The following is a 19848-nucleotide window of genomic DNA, read 5'->3' as shown; positions in this document are numbered from 1 at the left end:
GTGCGGCAGGCGGATGTTCCCGATGGTGCACGTGCCGTTCGCGGGGTGCCGCGGCGAGGCGCGCTCCGTTTATAGGTCTGCTAAGCGGCAGGTCTTCTAATAAGTATTTGTTTGTGTGTGCGGCAGGCGGATGTTCCCGACGGTGCGCGTATCTTTCGCGGGGTGCCGCGGCGAGGCGCGCTACGCCGTGCTGCTGGACGTGGTGCCGGTGGACGGCAAGCGCTACCGGTACGCGTACCACCGCTCCTCGTGGCTGGTGGCCGGCAAGGCCGACCCGCCCGCGCCCGCGCGCCTCTACCCGCACCCCGACTCGCCCTTCTCCGGCGACCAGCTGCGCAAGCAGGTCGTCTCCTTCGAGAAAGTCAAACTCACCAACAATGAAATGGATAAGAGTGGACAGGTATGTGCTTCCTCATAGATTTGTCTTTCGAATTGTGTTATGGAAACCGGATAGCCAAGTGGTTACACAGAGAGAGGCCATAGAGAATATAGATTCAATAAAAAAGTCTATATAGAGACTTTTACTGAACCAGTGGGTAATTAAATCTTCGGCCTCATCTGCTCTTACCAACAGTAGAGATAATCTCAATCACCAGTCGGCTTTAAATACAATAAAAGTATATTAGCAATAAATATATGTACCTAATTAAGTAATGAAGTAGCAATGAGTAGCAGCGCGCGCAGCAGTATTAGTACGGACAATGACTCATTTACCGACCTTGGGCTTCATGACAAGAAAATTAGTACGGGCAATGACTCATTTACCGACCTTGGGTTTCATGACAAGCACATTAAGGTCGAGGGTTTTATTTGGGGGGGGGTTTACGAAGGTAGCCTGCATGTTACGACACTGTTTACGAGCAAGTGTGATGAAAATTCATTCAAATATTCAACATCATTAACATAAATAAGCTGGCATAGAGAAAGTGTTGCAATTTAGTTGATACATATTCATAGTTTGCGATTAGCTTATTGTTGATTACATGTATATTCATAATCAATAAGAACAATACGCAATGAAATTGCCTGTGAATTCTGTTATTATCTTGATTTCATTACGGCCACTAAGTTCACACAAGTCTAATTAGCCATGTAATCATACTATAGCCGGAATATGTACCTTTCTGTCTTGTGGAACTGTATGCTAATTGTTCGACTGTCAAACAATACATGACGTATAAGAATACCGTACTGATTTAATCTAATTGTAGGTAGCTCAGGACCCAGTTTCTCGAATGATATTAGTCTAAAAATATTAGTGTTTTGTCTCATAAATTTATGAGACTAAACACTAATATTATTAGACTAATAAGCTTTGAGAAACATGGCTCAGGTGGCACAGTCAGCATCAACAGTAGCTGGTCAAATTCTGTACCTACCTTGTCGCTTTACAGCCTCTTAAGTAACGACGTAAAATAAAATGTAGATAAAGCGTTGATGCGATTAGGTACAAATATCACCTGCTTTTAACGCAGACTGTTCTTTGCACTTAATTAAATTCTATTAGTTGATCTTTTTTGACACTTAAATTTAGGCCTAGATATTAAGTAACTAAATTTAACCTCATACGACCATCATCACTTTTGATTATCATAATTTTAAACTTAATGTCAATTAAGAAAAGTTGTCATTTACTTAGTACGAGTATGTCCTAAATTTAGTACGCTGAGCCTTACGAGGACAAAAGAGCGAAATAAGTACCTATAGGTAATAAGTAACAATGTAGTATCTAGGACATCAATAGTTCGGAGAAGCTGTTTGTGGAGTGGGTATCGGACAGGCGATAAATGCGCGGAGCGGAATGAGCTATAAAGTGTCGAGGTGGGGCAGCTGATTTACGAAGAGCTTCGATGTTCACAACCGGGGATTTTTACCTACATATCTTGGGGAAATAAAATTGGATTTCTTTAATTCTTTTCCTGGGAAAATATTATCTAGTAAGAGGAAGTAAAAGTTTAGTTAAAGATTTGAATAAAAATAATAACAATGAAATGTATGAAGTTAATACCGATCATAATTATTTGTGACTAAATTTTAGCCCGCGACTTCGTAGGCTAAGAATTGGTTTACCGCTATCCCGTGGAATCTCTGCAATTTTCCGAAGAAAATGTTCTTACTATCCTCTATCTATGCCCTTCTCAGGGTCCCAAACTATGTATCTCCGTACCATAATGTCTCAATCGATTCATTTTTATAATATAGTGAAGAAAATCTTGCACTCGATTGCTGGCAATATTAAGCTAAAGTTTTTAAATTAATCAAGATTACACATGTTTTCAATTACAAAGATAATAAAAACATACCTAACTAAAGGCAAAAGATACCCTTAATTTTCTTATATTTAGAATTATTAAGTGAATGTATTTCTAATCTCTTAGATAAGGTAAACGAGTGCATAATTCTGCCCCAGTTGCGATCTTTAATTGTATGTCATTTGCAGTAAAGGTTACAGAAGAGTGTAAACTATTGGACATTAGCATATCGAGCCGAGCACTAGGGCATTTATTTTATTGAGTTAATGTTTGTAGTATGCAGTGTGACTAAAAAAAATGAAAGACAATAACGTTATTCACACACCGGAGATTGAACGTCTATAGCAGTTGTTACAGAATCGAATGCCTAAGATCGCCTACAAACAAACGAATGACTTGTTTTCTTTTAGTTCGTTCATGGTGTTAACCTGATTTGTTGTATTCACTAAAATACTGTCAATAAAGCCGAACGGAGAATCTGTTCACGTATTTGCCATGCCGCGATAGCCTCATTGCTGTTTTATAAAATTACCAGCTACCTCTAGTTAGTTGATACATAAAAGATTGTGATTTAACTATGTAATGGAAGTTAACAGCCTGGCTTACCTTGCTCAGATTATCGATAGTTAGTATACATCGCGAGGTTTATAAATTATCCGTCACCGTTTAATTATACACTGACCACCTTCGGAATTCAATGAAACGATCTTGTTCGCGATAAGATTCCCACAAATTAAATGCGTGTAGTTAGACAGATTTAATTAACGAAGTAGAGAAATGATTGATGTTTATTTATTTTAAATGTTGTTTTATTAAAACTTAATGCAAATCAGATTTTCGCTAATGAATGTGTAGGAAATTAAAGTACCTAGTAGCTATTACCTGTGTATTTTGTTGAGTTTCTTGCCGGATTCTTCTCAACAGAGGTTTTTCCGCACCGGTGGTAGATTTTTTTTGACATTCATAAGTGCTTGTTATAGCCTAAATTGAAGAAAGATATTTTGACTTTGACTTTGTATATTTTATGGAAATTATTACATGGAGAGTATTTATAAAAAGCCCTATAAAAGGGTGCATAGGCAGCACACTTCTGATATATATTAACACTTACCTATATAATACTTCCTTAATTTTTTTTCGTATGAAATAAACCTTGGTAGGTACGTCTTTTTTTCGAAACGTGACGTCTTTTCATGACTTCGTGTCACATGGACTTCTCAAAAGGTGTCGGTGGCAAATTATAGAACAGACAAAATTGCCGGTGCCGCGACACCTCGGGCGTCCGGGAGCGTAATGAGTGCGTTGCTACAAATTAGTCGCACATGTCGTGGTCGTGCGGCAGCCGGCAGTGTCAATAGGGTTGCCAACGTATGTAAGGTATGGCTAAGAATCAAAGCTTAAGGTCGTATCTACAAAAATATGTCGTGTTTTTCTCTAAATGCTAGTGGTGAAAGTATAACATAGCTTATTCTTAAATTGAGACTATCAAGTAACAACCAATGTAAATGAGAGTATGATGTAGCACTAATAAGCAAGAAATGTTTACTTAACTTTCTTACTCCTAGACGCCCGTTAAGCTGTTACGCTTATGTTAGGCAAAAGTCAAACATAATTTTGTCATTGTCTAGTATGTCAATATGTACTCGTATCAAGATAGTTAATTTTTATAAAATACATGGTCGGTCAAACTTTGTTGTTATAAAATCACTTCTAATAAACAAAGAAAAAGTAGGAAAATAAGCACCTATCGCTCACTAATGACTGTAATGACAAGATGTTAGTTTTTGACCTACATTTTTAAGCATGTTCTACTTTGCACGAGGTAACTCTACCAACCTAATTTGGCAACCCTAACCTCACCTGGCTGCTACTGCGCAGCGCAGGTGCTGCGGGCGATGCAAATGTCACGAGACCACACGCCCACTCTCAGCTGATCTCTCTCAACACAACCACAATGAAGCCCCGTTTGATTATACACAGATCAAGCTATACTGGTGGATCTATTTGCTTAGCGTAATTACAAACATCACGTCGACGTCGTCGTCGAACATAACAATCGAATAATAACGGAAAATATCGTTAATCCCACATGCCAAATATAACTATTTTATAATTATAAAAATTATGATATTGCGTATCGATAGTTTTTACTAAAGATAGTTAATTATTTTATTGTTTTTTGAAATTGGCGCGAAATTTCAGCCTTTGGCATCATCTGCACTTAACATCAGGTGAGAGTGAGATAGGGGTCAATCACGGTCAGTTTTTATGTAAAAATAATGCACGCGTAAACATTTTTCAAGCACATAACCAAAAGTTGATATCAATATTAGCTATGATCATTCTCATACAAATGTTCGTTTATGTGCTACGGAAGTCACTACGGCGGGTATAAGATTCGTTCTGGAAACGGTTGCCGTGGCTCCAGGTTTGCTTAAGAGAATTACCTCTTAAATATTCGTTGGGAAAGCTTCCAAGGATAATTTCAAATCACATTTTACTCTAGAATCCGGTATTAGGCTTTAACTATAACTTGAACGCTTTTATGGACTAATAAGGAGAATTGTAATTAATTAGTGTCGAATGTTTTATTGAGAAGGGCTTCTGTGCCGAGCTCGATCGCCATCGTCGCCTGAGCCAATTAGGTGCTGTGTTTCGACGAGTAGCGTCCATCCATCACCGCGCCACGCCCCTGACGTCTCGTACCAATACCCTTTGTCCTTTGCCTCCACTGTAGGCTCCAATAATACTTCCAAGTAGCATTTGATCCTAATCACTAGTAAATCATTCCATTGTTTCTTATGTTGTAGCAATACGATTTTTGGTCCAACCGTAAAAAGTCTAATTAGCAATATTTTATCAAACACGAAATTCTTGTGGGTCACTCGTTAATATTGGTAACAATGTGGCACCGGCCACGCGAGTCGTCGCCCGCACGCACGGTAGCACTAATTGTGGAACAAAAACTCCATGAAACCGACGAATTAATCATCGGCCCACGACTTAACTACCTGTATTCGAATAATACTAAAATAACTGCCGCATTCATAAGCCTTGTAATTTCTTAACCCCGCCAATGCTGCCCTTTCGGAGCCTGTATTACTGGCACTTGACTTGACTCATAGCTCCACCACTCATAACTAGCCAGGTGCTAGAATTATTGCAGCGGGATATTAAGAACCATTAAACAACTAGCTTGTTATAATGTCATATGCATAAATAAGTAGGCAAATATACTTGTCTTCACTGCAAGAACTTGTTGACAGATGTGGATATCATCATCAAAAAAATATATCTTGTAAATTTATTGGACTGTCATCCGCCGTTTAGATATTGCTAAGGATGAGTGGTATATCCAAAAAAACTTCACCATTTCATCCGGAATAAAGTTACCTTGTAAATTAAATATCATTAATAAAGTATTTATTTTTGTTTATATCTATTAATTTTCCACCATTTTTTTTCTAAAAACTAATCAGTTCCTGGTTTCAAGCTAAAGGAAGTCGAACTTTAGCAAGTTATGCATAAATAAGCCAATTCAGTAAATAGCTGGGACAGACCCGGTTATTTACTAATTCAAATATGTAGGAGTATTTAAACTAAACTGCCTCAATAATGTTAATCACGTCAAGGTAAAATAGTCCGGCTACTTTTGAGGCTGGCTGTATTTCGAAGTTTTTGTGCCTCGACTGGCCGCACGAGCTGGCCGGTGAAAATATTTAAACCACTTAAAAGCACCGTCAGTTTTTCCAAGTAACCGGTATCAAAATGGAGTCACTGAAGGGTTAGCTAAAAGGTTTATAATTTCGTGTGCCGTAAGCAGGTCAGCCGACGTTACAATTCAGCGGGCACGAAAGCGCGGCGATGACGGGCCACGATTGTAGCGTTGGGATTCGTATTGCGGGTGTAATATTATTAATAATACAATTTAGTAATAAATTGAAGTGCCGCGGTTAACGTTTGGTTGGCGGTGCTACCTAGTAGCAAACAAAATTAGTAAATAAACAGGCATTCAATGTAGTATTTTTTATAGTTATATGTTAAATAATTTCATTATAATGCGTAATGTAATAGGTACCTACCTAACTTTATCTTAGTTTAAATACACTTGATTGACTAATCACGACACCAAAAACTTTACATTTTTGTAATTGTGAATTGCATAAACTAATAAATTTAGCTGTTTTGACTACATGATGCCGTGATGTTTATAAATAAATATATTTGTTGATCTATTTATGTATCTGGAAGATTAATTGCAATAACCAGACAATTGGTCAAATCACTGACTGAGTTTTGACTCGCGATAATTATCTTATATCTTCGCTTTGCTCTCATTTCATACCATTCCTAATAGCACAGGCCCTGAATAAGCCCATGAACTCAACGTCACCCAGATTCATTATTCTTTTTCATGTTTAATTTATTGTAGTTGGGACAAAAATAGGTTCCTTAAGTCATAGATTATACGATAATTATTTTAAGGAGCTCGATAAGAATCTGAAGCATGCCGCCGGCGGCACACGTCCCGTAATCGCAGCCACTTATTTCATTTTTCACGCCGGATATATCGCTAGGTAGGTACGAGTATATCGTCATATATTCGCTCACCTTTCTAGTGTTTACTTTAATCCATATTTAAATTAATTAAGTGTAACTGTTTTATCCTTCTGAATCCCCACTTTTTGAACACGTGTAGGTAGTCGATACTTATATAGGACGAAGACGAGTGCCACCAGTTGTGTTATGTAAAAAATATATTGAATAAACAATTAGTGCTTTATAAGGTAGGTACATTTCGCAGTTTCTTAGTAAAACACGCGATAATTCATGACAATAAAGTAAGTTTATCTAGACATTCTTATGTGGTTTGATTCGCTTTGGTATACTTCATTTTACGTTTTACACAAAAGGTGCAATTTTATGCCGGTCATTAGCCAAAAGCCGAAGCCATTAACGAGGTTGTCACGCCGCCGTGCGGCCGCCGGCCCGGCCGACCTGACCGTACCACTCTGTCATCCACAAAGTAGGTACCTAACTTTCATTAATAATTCGCATAAAATTTACAACAGCTACGCGATCGTTGCAGGATTTACGGGCCAATAAAATTTAATAAAACGTTCACCGTACCTTCGACTCGTCTTAATGAACAACGGCAAGCATTAATTTTAGATGTTCATTTACGTTCTCGGTTGCTGTTGATATTTTTAAATAATTAAACGTTTTCTGTCAGTGGTAAGGTGATTATTAAAACAAATATTGTAGACAGGTGATTCGAGTAGGCAGTATCTGTGTCGTGTTTAAGTGTTTAATATAAATTAATAAGTTATTGGTCGTTGGCGGCCCCCCGCGGCCGCGGCCGCAGGTAGGCAGCAACCCGAGCCACGCTTCCACTGTCTACTTTAACACAGGACACTATCCGTTTCGTAACTTTTATAATTACGATGTTGATTTATTGGAAATGGATTACCAAAGCATTATGATGATCAGTATAATGCCACGAAATAACTAACCAAACATGACGTTTACTCGTACCCGACGATCTTATCGCGGATCGCATCTGACGAATCTATTCGTACCTAATAATGACCTCGTATCGAACGATGTAATCACCTCATTTTATCTAACAAACATTACCTATTCTGGATGTCAATCACGCATGGTGTGTTTATTTGTATTATCAAATGAATGATACGTATACATCTATTTTTTTTTTAGTTTACCTACGTCTCTGTTTTCGACCGCATACAGAAAAACATTAACCAGATAAAGCGTTGATTCGAGGCGAAATAAATGTAAAACGCATGTTCGTCAATAAATTATAAAGTCCATAATTTTGAACTAAGTAACACTGAACTCCCCTTTTCTAAGACTAAAACCAAATGCAGCTGCAAATCAGATTTGTAATTAACAATTTGTTGATTTGGATCGTTTAGAATACAGAGCGATGAACACTATTTTGGTGACAGAAAGTTAAACGTAAGATTAGAAACGCTTAAGAGAAAGGGTGACTCGCCAGATGAGTAAATACATATTTTCGCGAAAAAGATAAACCAAGAAATCACTTTCTTTATTCAAAATTTACACTAAACTGCAGTCGTAAATAGGGATAACATCCCTCTCTGCGTCCGCTCAGCTTAAATACAGCTAACTGCCGTTAATATACTTTGTGGCAATGTTAACACAGAATCTCATGAATTAAGTATTTTTATATCATAATAAGGCCAATCGAAAAGAGCAGGCGTGAGCGAGCGGAAGCGGGCGGGCGGCTTTGTGCAGCGCTCAATGCCTTTTATTGCTTATAATTGAGCGTTTACTTGCCCAGACAGACTACTTCGGGTTTATCGTACATCGACTACTCTCTTTGTATCCGAGAACAGCTCATCGCGAGTTGAATTACAACGGGTATTTTTTTTCGTATCTGTCGCATCACTTTTCTATTTCAAGTACCGTTGCTATAGCTTGGATAATATTTATAATTCAATAAGTAAATGATATTACGCATGAGAAACTTTTTTAACGCTTTGGTATGGAAACAGTTGAGCCAAAAAATATAAAATTTTGTTCTTTTTAATGCACTTTGTATTCGTTATGGCCGGATTTGATGAGTCAGTAACTGATACGGAGCTATTTGTAGGTATTTATTTCATTATTTGTAACACAATCGTGCATATCCACGTTAAGTTTTATGAAGCGGTCGGTGCACGCAATTATCAATAATATGTTTAATCTATTTACTGCGGAGAAAGCGTGATTACCTGAAATAATAATGGATGATTTAACGCAGTGTTTGTGTGTGCAACGCAGGCAGCACCTCAATTTACGAGCCAGTCTGTTGTCACTTGCGTTGGTGGTGCAAGCGCACTTAACACGCGAGTTTATGAAGCCGGAGGTAAAACGATTGTCTCATTACTTACTTGACATTTTTAAATGTATAAATCACATCGCACTGAATATTATTGCCAATAAAACTTGGTTCTAAACAAATACATCCGCTTTCGTATGGATTTATTTAGTGAGCAATTGTTTACAGAATTTAAATTAGCTGTGAATCAACTGATGTATTTCGCATTGTTAACAGTGTCGCTGCGTACGATTAATACCGGTTACTAACCAGTACTAATTTTTGGTGAGCATTTGATTAGAAGTTTCGTTATATGCATTATTAATGGATGAAACGTGCGTGCGTGTAAGCGCTGTTATCATTTGAAGAAAAGGACTGATCTTACAACGGTATTGTATGCAAATTTATGGGCTGCCTCGGCGCCCCCGTTAACTCATTTAGCGTTGTGATGCGCGGGGTATTACCACGATGCCGCTCAGGAGTAGTATTGTATTAATCAATTGCAGTAATGATTGTGATAGCTTTAGGAAGCGTCGGGGCGTGCGCGCGCTCCTCGCGGGGGGCACGCGCTGCGACATCACATTTCTCACTTCAATTTGTAGCCATATTTGTTTTTCTCGGTCCACCGTCTCACTTCATTTTGAGCGGAGGTCGTTTTTTAATAATCCTCTTCTCTTTTTTCATTCCGAGGTGACGTTTATCGTGACTGCGGCGCGGGGCGCGCGGTGACGCTCGCTTGCCTCTAGTTAAACGACGATTTACCAGTATTTCATTCGATCCTCTATGTCACTGCGATGTCTTTACGATCGAATATTTTATTCGGTATATTTTACTGCCACCGTTATTATGACGAACGTTTTATTATTACAATTGTGAACTTGAGACGCTTGGGCTCACTCTCATAATAAAGATTTTAACGTCCTTTAGTGCTGTTGCTTGGGTATTGATGTAGGTTATTTATAGTTGTTCATAAATTACTAGACTTCCAGTTGGTCAACGTCTGCGTAATGTATAAAAGGGGTGTTTGTGGACAAAGCATATCACGTGATTAGTAAACAACTGCTCTTTTTTCTTTGCAGTTAGCAATCATATTGCAAAATAAAGCTTGTATTTAAGTAGTCGCGTGGTAGAGTCTTTAAACATGGTAATCACTAAAAAAATTGTCTGCGGAGGCTAATGCAAATGCAGCAGAATCCGCTTCTTTAAGAGATCATTTCTCATGGCTTACCTCCACTGTTGACTTAACCTCCTTGACACTGGGAACAGTCATCGGCAAAAGTACCTACTACGGAAGAATAAAAACAAGATAGAGGGGGGGGGACACAATTTTTGCTACTTTGGGAGTGATTATTTCCGGAAATCTTCACCTAATCAAAAAAGTTTTTGAGAAACCTTACTATCTTTTCAAAAGAGCTGTCGAACTATGTGCCACACGTTGATGCGAGTTAAAAACTTTTTTTTTTTCAATTTCTGTTACGTGTATGGAGTGCCCCCCCCCCTATAAATATTTATTTTTGTCATTTAACTACAAAACTAAATAGCGGCTTTGACAAGACATCTGTACTCCAAATTTCATTGATATACATCTTGTAGTTTTCGAGTAAAATGCCTGTGATATACGGACGGACGGACAGACAGACAGACAGACAGACAGACGGACATGACGAAACTATAAGGGTTCCGTTTTTGCCATTTTGGCTCCGGAACCCTAACAAGTGGAAGTGCTATGTAGGTGCAGCGTGCGTGCCACAGGTAAGCGGCGGTACGCTTGCCTACTCGATGACGTAGTAATCCATCCATTAGTAAGATTTGTTCCTGCTATCATTTTTACATTCCAGAATTGAGCAATACGGCATAATTACTGTAAAACAAGGAATGTCGCGACACCACTAAACGTGACCATACTCTACGCAATGTTGAACACGACTGTCATAATAATCGAACCCGGGACTTCAAGCTTCCTAGTCAGGTTCACTAACGACTTAGCCACACGGTCGTCCATACGGTCGTCTAAATAATGTGGTATGGTAGGTAAATAATCTTCATTAATATCATAGTTATTGTGGAACATATAAAGTTTACCTCACCTCAAAGTAGGTAATCCGGACCGGCGGTAAATCACTTTAAAAATAGGAATTACTTAAAAAACAGAGTTTTAGTGGCGACTGTACGCGCCCACACTCCATGCATTCTCCCGATCTGTTGACATACTGTTGTAGGTATTGAATGTTCACGTGTCATTAGCATAAATAAAGTCATATGTATAAAATTGTCTGCAGTTTTTTGCGCGAGCGATATTCCAATTTATTTGACAAAGTCGCTGTAATACTTTATGATGTAGATCACAACCATGTCAAAAAGTCTTTTACAATATATACCTGCCTACCTGTAGGTAGTAGGTAAAAGTAGTGAAATAAAGATGGTAGTATTAACATTTACGGGTACTATTGCTAATATAAATGGCATACCGCAGGATATAAATTAGTTTGACATAATATTCAGCTTTTTTCTCAAACGACACTCAAACATCTTCACACTTTGACATCTCTACATTTTCTATTACCAATGTAAATGAGATAACATAGCGTAGGCTTGTAGCTCCGAGTTGAAGTCGTCGAAACTTCAAAATTCTGCTTAAAACGACTGATATTTTTACGGGGCATTGTCCTGTTTGTGTCGTCGAATGGTGGGTGTTGGGTCGTGGCAAGTGTAGGTACAAATGGGGCGATTTGTGCGCGACGCGAGGCGACAAGCCGCGCGTAATCCGCCGCGCCGCGCTAATCGAACACCGTCCTACCCGCGCTCTCTCCTGACACCTAGCGGGGTTGTTGAAAGTCCTCAAAAATGTTGGGTCTTGTTTGATAAATCGGGCACTAGTAATGAATTAGCAGTCTAAAGTTGATAAATATAGATAGTATCGGTAACAGCATAGAATAGACATTGCGCGAGGTCATCGCCCTCTTAAATTTACGAGTCTTAACAGAAGAAATGCAATCGTAAATTCAAAGCCATTTTAGGCTAGAATCTTAAATATATAAAAAATAGAATGAGAACATTGGGTTGTGAACGTGTAAACTTTGAACAAGTAATGTAGAGTCAACATAATCAACGAACGTTTAATGGGACCTTCTTTCTTATCTTATTTTGTTTTTAACGGATATATAGTAGGTACATATGTATAATTTTATCCAATGTGCTTGGCAATGTCCGCTTAACTGTAGGAAATATAGTAAGCGAAATTTTTCCTTAAAGAATGCCACAAATAAACTACTCACCCACGAATTGCTTTTTTTTCCGGCCTGGGCAACAATTTACTATTAAACTATTCAATTATTTTATTGCTTTCAGTTCTTTGTTTCTAGATTAATTTTTAGCAAACTGTAAATATTGTTTTTTCTGTGGCTTTAAAATACAAAATAAATACCTACTTATTCGGAAGTTCAGTATCACCATACAAAATTTATGGGGAAATTGCATTTTGAGAGTATGTTTTGTCAATTGTGGTTTCAAACAGATTATTATCAAAAACAAAGCTGAATCCGACTATCAATCTATACCTAAGTAAACAATATTTATGAATTTAATGATTCACAGTTAATAACATTACGCACTTGCATACATCATGATCACAGGTCTAAAAGTGGACCCGTATCATATCGTCCAAATATCGGGTGTTATTAAAGGTGGTCACGGTCTTCATCCCCTAGCAAATATAGCTAACAATCTTAAGTGGAATTCTGCTGTGGAAGACGTTGCATGGCACAACTGCCGTGCGCGCCGCTCGGCTGCTCGCAGCCATCTGGCGCGCCCCCACCGGCCGCCATGTTCCGCCCCTCGGCCCTCCCACCGCCCCACCGCAATTAGACCTATCTGGCCCTTTCCCAACCACACATTTCCTTACAGCTCAGGCATTAAAGATTAATATCGCACGGCGTGGGCACGCGAGGGGCCTCGGGTGGGCCGTACGTATCCCCTTGTCAGACCGATTCGTGTCGTCGCCTACGTTGTACGTGACGGTACTTAGATAGCTTTCATGAAATTTAACTCCATCATAGTTATTACCTTTTCACAATTAATTGCATAGTGAACTCTTTGGTAGTACGATGGAATATTAAAATGGTATTTGCAGCGAAAACGTTCCCTCTTGGTACGTCTGTTTTCATTTTCGAGTATTAATAAATAAAAGCCACTATTGCATCTGTTGCGGGTTCACAAGCAACTGGAGGTCTGTGGGGGAGGCCTATGTCCAACAGTGGACGTCCTACGGCAGAGATGATGGTGATGACTATTGCATCTATCTTATAAGAACTCGTACTCGTTACTCGTAGTTTTATTCTTATAAGGTTTCTTACGTTTAAGGGTTTTCTAAAAGGTTTACTTACATTACACACAAGTTGGTAAATATTGGAAAACTTGCACAGAAAAATGGAAATGTTGTGTTCAAATAATCTCCATTTAATAAAAAAAGTAAGTGAGTTGAGCAAAATATTTGGTCACACTTTCGTCAATAGAACCCACAACCGTCCGAAGCCGGGGCAGGCAGCTAGTCAAATATAAAGTTATAGGTGGATATTGATGATGCGTTTCGGATACAGTCTATGTTCGGATATTAATTCACTAGCGCAGGTGTCGAAATTAGAGAGAGCTTTAATAGATGTGGCCCCGCCCCGGGCCGCAGGCTCGTTCTTTGATTTCTTAGCTCTTGGTTCTTTTCATAAAATTGAAAATATTTCTGATTTGATATTGCCATGGTCATTAAAATATGCTATTTGGTTTGTAACTATGTTTGTGTAAGGTAGAGTCATGTGGGGGTAGTGTAGGTACATCAGCCAAATAAGTGGTCTATCAATTTTTAAACAATAAGTTCCTATCAAAGGAATATGTCGCCAAAGTCGAACTTTCAAGTTGAGAGACACGTCTATTGGCATTATTGTTTTAAGACATGCAAAAGATTATTAACTTTAGGGTGGTAGACCACATAGGTATTTGGCTGATTGTACGTACCTGGCTACGAATCTCATACATTCACATACACTGCGTACGGTTAACCCCACATGACTCTATGATAGAACTGTCAGTGAAAAGTTGCAAATCTTACTTAAATAAATAAATATTGTCGTCTCATTAACAAAATTAGATAACATACCTACCTAAATATAACAAGAGATTGTTAGTAGTATAGTAAACTTTTGCGTACGATATGAAAAGAGATTAAACACATTATTATACCTAATCTATGTAAGCAATTCCACAAACTAGACAACGACATTTACATCTAAAGATTACACAACAATAATTCCACGTGTAACACCAACGCTGCAAATCGCGAGATCTTAATTAACAGATACTTGGCAACGTTCACATTGGAACAATCGAAGCGGCACCCAAGGTTTCTACGGTGAATCGACACTTTTAAATTTCATAACGAGACGAATTAAATTAACTTATTAATTAACTTATGGACGTTAATTATCTCATCAGAGTCGGGAACGATTCGCTGGCGTTATCGGCGCGTCACATCGCGGAGGCAATTAATTACTACGGTGTAATGAGAAATCACCGGCACTATTATTATAATTGATAGCGCGGATAGTAATTAATGGAATGGCCCTCCCTAAGAGGGACGTAGTGTGTAAAGATTAGGCAACTACCAATGAAAGCAAATGTGACAAGCTTTGATAATATAGGTACTTCTATTTACCTTAATGAGAATGTGTCGTATTACTAAAGAGCAAATTAATGAATAGATATGTACTACTTGTACACTTGTGTACTTAAATATGATACACCTATAACTACCAACCTTCATACCTAACTAGGTAGGTACCAAACTGATTGCCAAGTTAAATTCTTCTGATAAATTGACACCTGTCGTCTGTTGGTTCCCTTTCTTTGTGCGCTTAAAATGAACAATGAGGCATGGTCATATGAATTGACATCCTTATTCATTGTCTAGAACTAAAGGGACTGGTACCTACTACTTCTGCACTGAAGAATAATGACGTGGCCAATTTGAAGGCATAGATACATCAGAATAGCATTTACATATTCGTGTTGAGTGAGTTGTTTCGAACATCTGCCTCTCCTCGCGAATTAGCTAATTTGCATTAATTTTAGGCTATGTTACGTTAATTCGATAAGTTTGTAGGGAAGCATCAAGTTTTATGTCTTTGTTAGTTATAATATATAGACATAGGTACATTCAGTTTAAATTTAAGCTCCAAGGCTTAAAATAAACGCAACTTCAATTAATAATCTGTGAATCTGTAAAGTTTTAATAATTTGCGAAATATGACACGTAAGTGCAATAACTGTAGGTAAGAGTTGAGCTACTTTGCTCTAACTCTGTAAATACAATAATTATTTTGCAACGAAATATAAATATGTATAATCCGAAAAATACACTCGGTGAAATACTGCAAACTGTTCTGCCTTGGTTGACAGCAGTTACCTACTGTTTTGTCTCAACGTGTACTTTCAAACAATAGCAGTACTGTGCGCGCTTTCTACTGTTCTGCCTCACTCGCGTTAAACTAGCATTAGGAAAAGGCTACTGTTGCTTTTTGCATGTAATAGTGCACAGAACTGATATGAAACTTATGTAATTTTCTAATTTGGAATTACTACAACATGCAAGAAGGGACTTCACTTTTAACCGAGAAATGTCTATCCATTAGGTACATAAACCGTAGCATATCATGAAAGATAGCCATAACATAAACGTGTCAGGCAAATAGTCATTTGTGTCACAAGGGAGCAAAATGGTGTATTTACGGCGAGGGCGTACATTGAATCCAGAATGTAGCGAAGGATTCTACAATAGAATCCTGAGCGTAGCGAGGGATTCTAAAGTAGAACCCTGAGCGTAATAAGGGATTCAAGTGTTAACGCCCAAGATGAAAATAATTTTGCTCCCGAGTCGCTCATACAACTTTTCACACCGAGCATTAAGAAACTAGAAAAAAATAAATTCTAAATATTATTAAAGAACAACCAGCATAGAAAATGACCAGCCAGCATAGATGTCTTTCCTATTATCAACTTCAAAAAATGCCATTTGCAATAAAAGACTTAGAAAAGTCTTGAACAGAAAAGTTGCACTTTGCTCCCTCTCGTCAGGGAGGAAAAGTTACTTTTCTGAAGGAGAGGTGTGGAAAATATATTCTTTGTATTGAATAGTATGAGACTATGCCCACTAGCACGTTTCTTGACCAACCGTCGTCGTCGCGTGTCATGTATGCGCTTGACATTCCGTTCCTGACACGTTCCTATTACGGTCTTGGCATTATGATACGGTGTAGAGCGTAGAGACCTTAACAAGTAGTGACAGAACCTTGTAGTAACTAGTTTGAAACTACCCTATATTTCAATGAAATAGATGAAGAAATAAACCCGATTTACCTTTTCTCAGATCGTGTTGAACTCCATGCACCGGTACCAGCCCCGAATACACCTGGTGAAGGTTCGTGACGGCGGCGGGCCCATCACGGACCTGACGCGGGAACAGCACCGTACCTTCGTCTTCCCGGAGACGGTCTTCACGGCCGTCACCGCCTACCAGAACCAGCTCATCACCAAGCTCAAAATCGACTCGAACCCTTTCGCAAAGGGGTTCAGGGATTCGTCCAGACTCACGGATTTCGATAGGTGAGTTTTGGGAGTTACCTTCAGTTATTATGATCAGGAGAATAGTAGAAGTTTCAGTGTAGCTGTGCGGAAAAGTTTCGCTACCATTTGGGTTGGTAGGAAATTAAATATCTATAGTAAGTAAATTACTTATTTTTTATGTATGACGGAAATATAATTGCTGGATATGATTTATTGACTACACAATTTAAAAGATCCGTGTCTGAAATGGATACTGGAATAAGTAAATAAGTATGGATATGGACATCTGAAACTTGGCACTGTGAAACTGGCTCAGATATACATAGTCCACATAATGGTGTAGGTCTGTACTAAAGACAGCAGATGCATGTAGGTATATTGTGTCGACAAAAGTCGTTTTCGAGACGAAAGTCGAAAATGTTTTTTTTTAAATGTCATTGTGCATTACTTACTCGCTGGCTGAGTCGCTGGCTGCGTTAAAACCTAAAATGAAGAAGAGTGACGTGCCCAGCACGTGGGCCTGAGTCCAAAGTGGGCCGAATCGATGCAGCGGTGCTCCGGGCAAGTTTGATAAATTGGCAGGTTATTAGCAACAGTTGAAAGGCATTAGGTCGGCCGCCCTGCAATTTGCGCGGCGAGCGGCTTTACCATGAATAAAAGATTAAAAACGCGCCTCCTCGCCTGATTGCGACTGATACGCGGTTGAATGCTGATCGCGGTACCGATTTAGGGATGTTCGCGTTGTTATCCGCCGAATCTGCTTAATCGACTTTCAAAATAATCGATATCTACTTATATTCACGTTCAAAGCGCTTTATTAAAGCAAAAATTAAAGAGATGGATGTGGTTAGGTATTTGTTCCCGTACATTTTGTATTGGATCTTATGAACTCAAAGACCTTAAATATAAATAATATGTAATTACCTACCTAGTGTAGATAAATACAAATAACATTACGGTAAGTAATTAACTATACCTTTTAATTTCTTCGATGTACTTATTTTGAACAACAGTAAAATCATACCTATCATTAAAGAAAGAAAGAAACAAGATATTTATTCACTTACACAGAAGACACACATATACAGCAAAATTAACACAAATAAAATAAAAAATTACAGAAAAACACATGAAAATATTAAATACAATATACACAATGTTGTGAAACGGTCGCTGACTCAGCATTATGCTGAAGCGTTAAACGCCTGCAGAGCTGATTTTCTGCCAGAACCGTCTGTGACTCACGGAACGATACACAAATATAATAAATAAATTATTAGGCATTAGGCAAGTAATATCACAAAAATTTAAACTACGCTGGAATTTAATTTCAGTTTACTTCCATTATCTGCCTAAGGAAGACGATAATTATGTAGGCTTATTTTTTACTCTCCTTACACGGCCGTATAATAAGTAAAACACCAAAGTGTGCTTACTATCAATAAAGTAGCTAGCTACAACCCAGCATTACACGGCCAAACGGAGCGACACCACAGCACCGTGGGAACGCAATCACGTCGCATTGTGCCGCGATCTGATTATTAGACAGCGGTTATTGGAAGCTACAAGAAGCTATAGTAATCTGTAGTGGTATTTGTAAAAAGGTACAAGCGGGAACGTGTTCTTGTCGCCGTTACGTGAACACTTACTGTGAAATACGTTTTCAAGTCATTAAGTTGAAGATCGGGCGATGGGCTGGCGAGGCGAGAATTTGCCGGCAGGCGAGCGGGCGTTCCCGCGAGGCGACCCCTACTAGCTGTTTCTTATCGCGTTCAGTATTATACGATAGAGAACTAATAAATTGGATTTCAGTATAGTAGTATGTAGTCAGGTGTTAAGTTCAGATAGATTTGGGTTAGTTAATAAATTTTAATGTATAGATCGAAAGTATCTAGAATATTTAAAGCAGATAGGTGTATCTAATCAAATCAAATGATAAACACACAAATTATAGAGAATTCCAGAAAACATGTGATTTTTTTCATTTGTTTCTCATTCAATTATGTATATGTAATTAAAATACTTGTTAAAACTATAAGTTCTTAGGTATTGGAAATGTAATATGCTACATCCATTCAAAATTCTAAATTACCGTTTCAACCCAATATACACTCCATAAAAAAACCGGGCAAGTGCGAGTCGGACCCGCGCACCGAGGGTTCCGTACACATTTATAGGTTAGGTATGTACCTAAGGAAACGGGAATCGTGTCTTGAACATATTAAAAATTCTCGCTTTTTCCGAGTAATTTAATACATCCAGTGTATGCAGAGCCCTACTCTTAAGCAAAATGTACGCAGTGTGGGGTCAGATTATATTCGTCATTGATATTTACAGACAGACAAAAAATCAAGATTTTCAGACTTTTCTAGTCGGTTCTAGTCGGTTGTGTTAGTAATAGACCTTCATACCGAAAATTTCAAGATTCTGAGTTTTGCTATGTAGACATGATTCCCTTGCGATTTCTGAAAATTATGCGGAAATTTGCAGCAGAAACGAGCGGTTTTTGATTGCGTTGGCTAAGAGTGAAGTTTTTCACAGCTTCAAAGCTTGTCCACAGTATTTGACCTATAAATTTGCTATACCTTCACGCGCGCAAGTCTTGGACACAACGGCTTCACAGACAGACGTAGACCTCAGTATTTGATATAAATTTCAGCTTGACGAGAAAAAGGGTCTTACAACGGTTCCGTTTTTTTCCTTTTGAGGTACGGAACCCTAAAAACTATGAACTCCTAATCCTATCCTACTATAATATTATAAATGCGAAAGTTTGTGAGTGAGTGGGTGTGTTTGTTACTCCTTCACGCTGAAACGGCTGAACGTATTTGGATGAAATTTGGTATGTAGATAGCTGGACATCTGGAATAAAACATATAGGCTACTTTTTATTCCGATATTCAAACGGGCTTAGAGTCACGAAATTCGACATGATTGTTTTTAATGTAACGTCAATAAAAACACGATTTAATTTCCGACGGGAAAATTTAAAAATCCCGAAATTTTAATTCAGTTGCTGGGTCTAATGATTTATGTGTGAATAGCCACGGGTAAGCACTAGTGTTAATAATAAGTAATAATGTTCTAGCAGTTCTCATAATGCGCAAAGATTGCGTGCGAGAGGCAAAGAGTAGAGGGCGCGCA

General features: G+C 38.4%; 1 protein-coding gene across 1 annotated transcript in view; it reads left to right on the top strand.

The window, feature by feature from the left end:
- The window catches only part of LOC141426726 (T-box transcription factor TBX20-like), a 73220-nt gene that overhangs the window by 43198 nt on the left and 10174 nt on the right, over nt 1-19848 (top strand). The window contains exons 4-5 of the mRNA XM_074085856.1: nt 127-400; nt 16508-16743. Of these exons, the coding sequence (XP_073941957.1) occupies nt 127-400; nt 16508-16743 (510 nt within the window). The remainder of the gene's footprint in view (nt 1-126; nt 401-16507; nt 16744-19848) is intronic.

This window comes from Choristoneura fumiferana, chromosome 3, assembly GCF_025370935.1.
Source record: "Choristoneura fumiferana chromosome 3, NRCan_CFum_1, whole genome shotgun sequence".
Lineage (NCBI taxonomy): Eukaryota > Metazoa > Arthropoda > Insecta > Lepidoptera > Tortricidae > Choristoneura > Choristoneura fumiferana.
The sequence above is the reverse complement of the archived record's forward strand: the minus strand, read 5'-3'. Positions and strand labels throughout refer to the sequence as shown.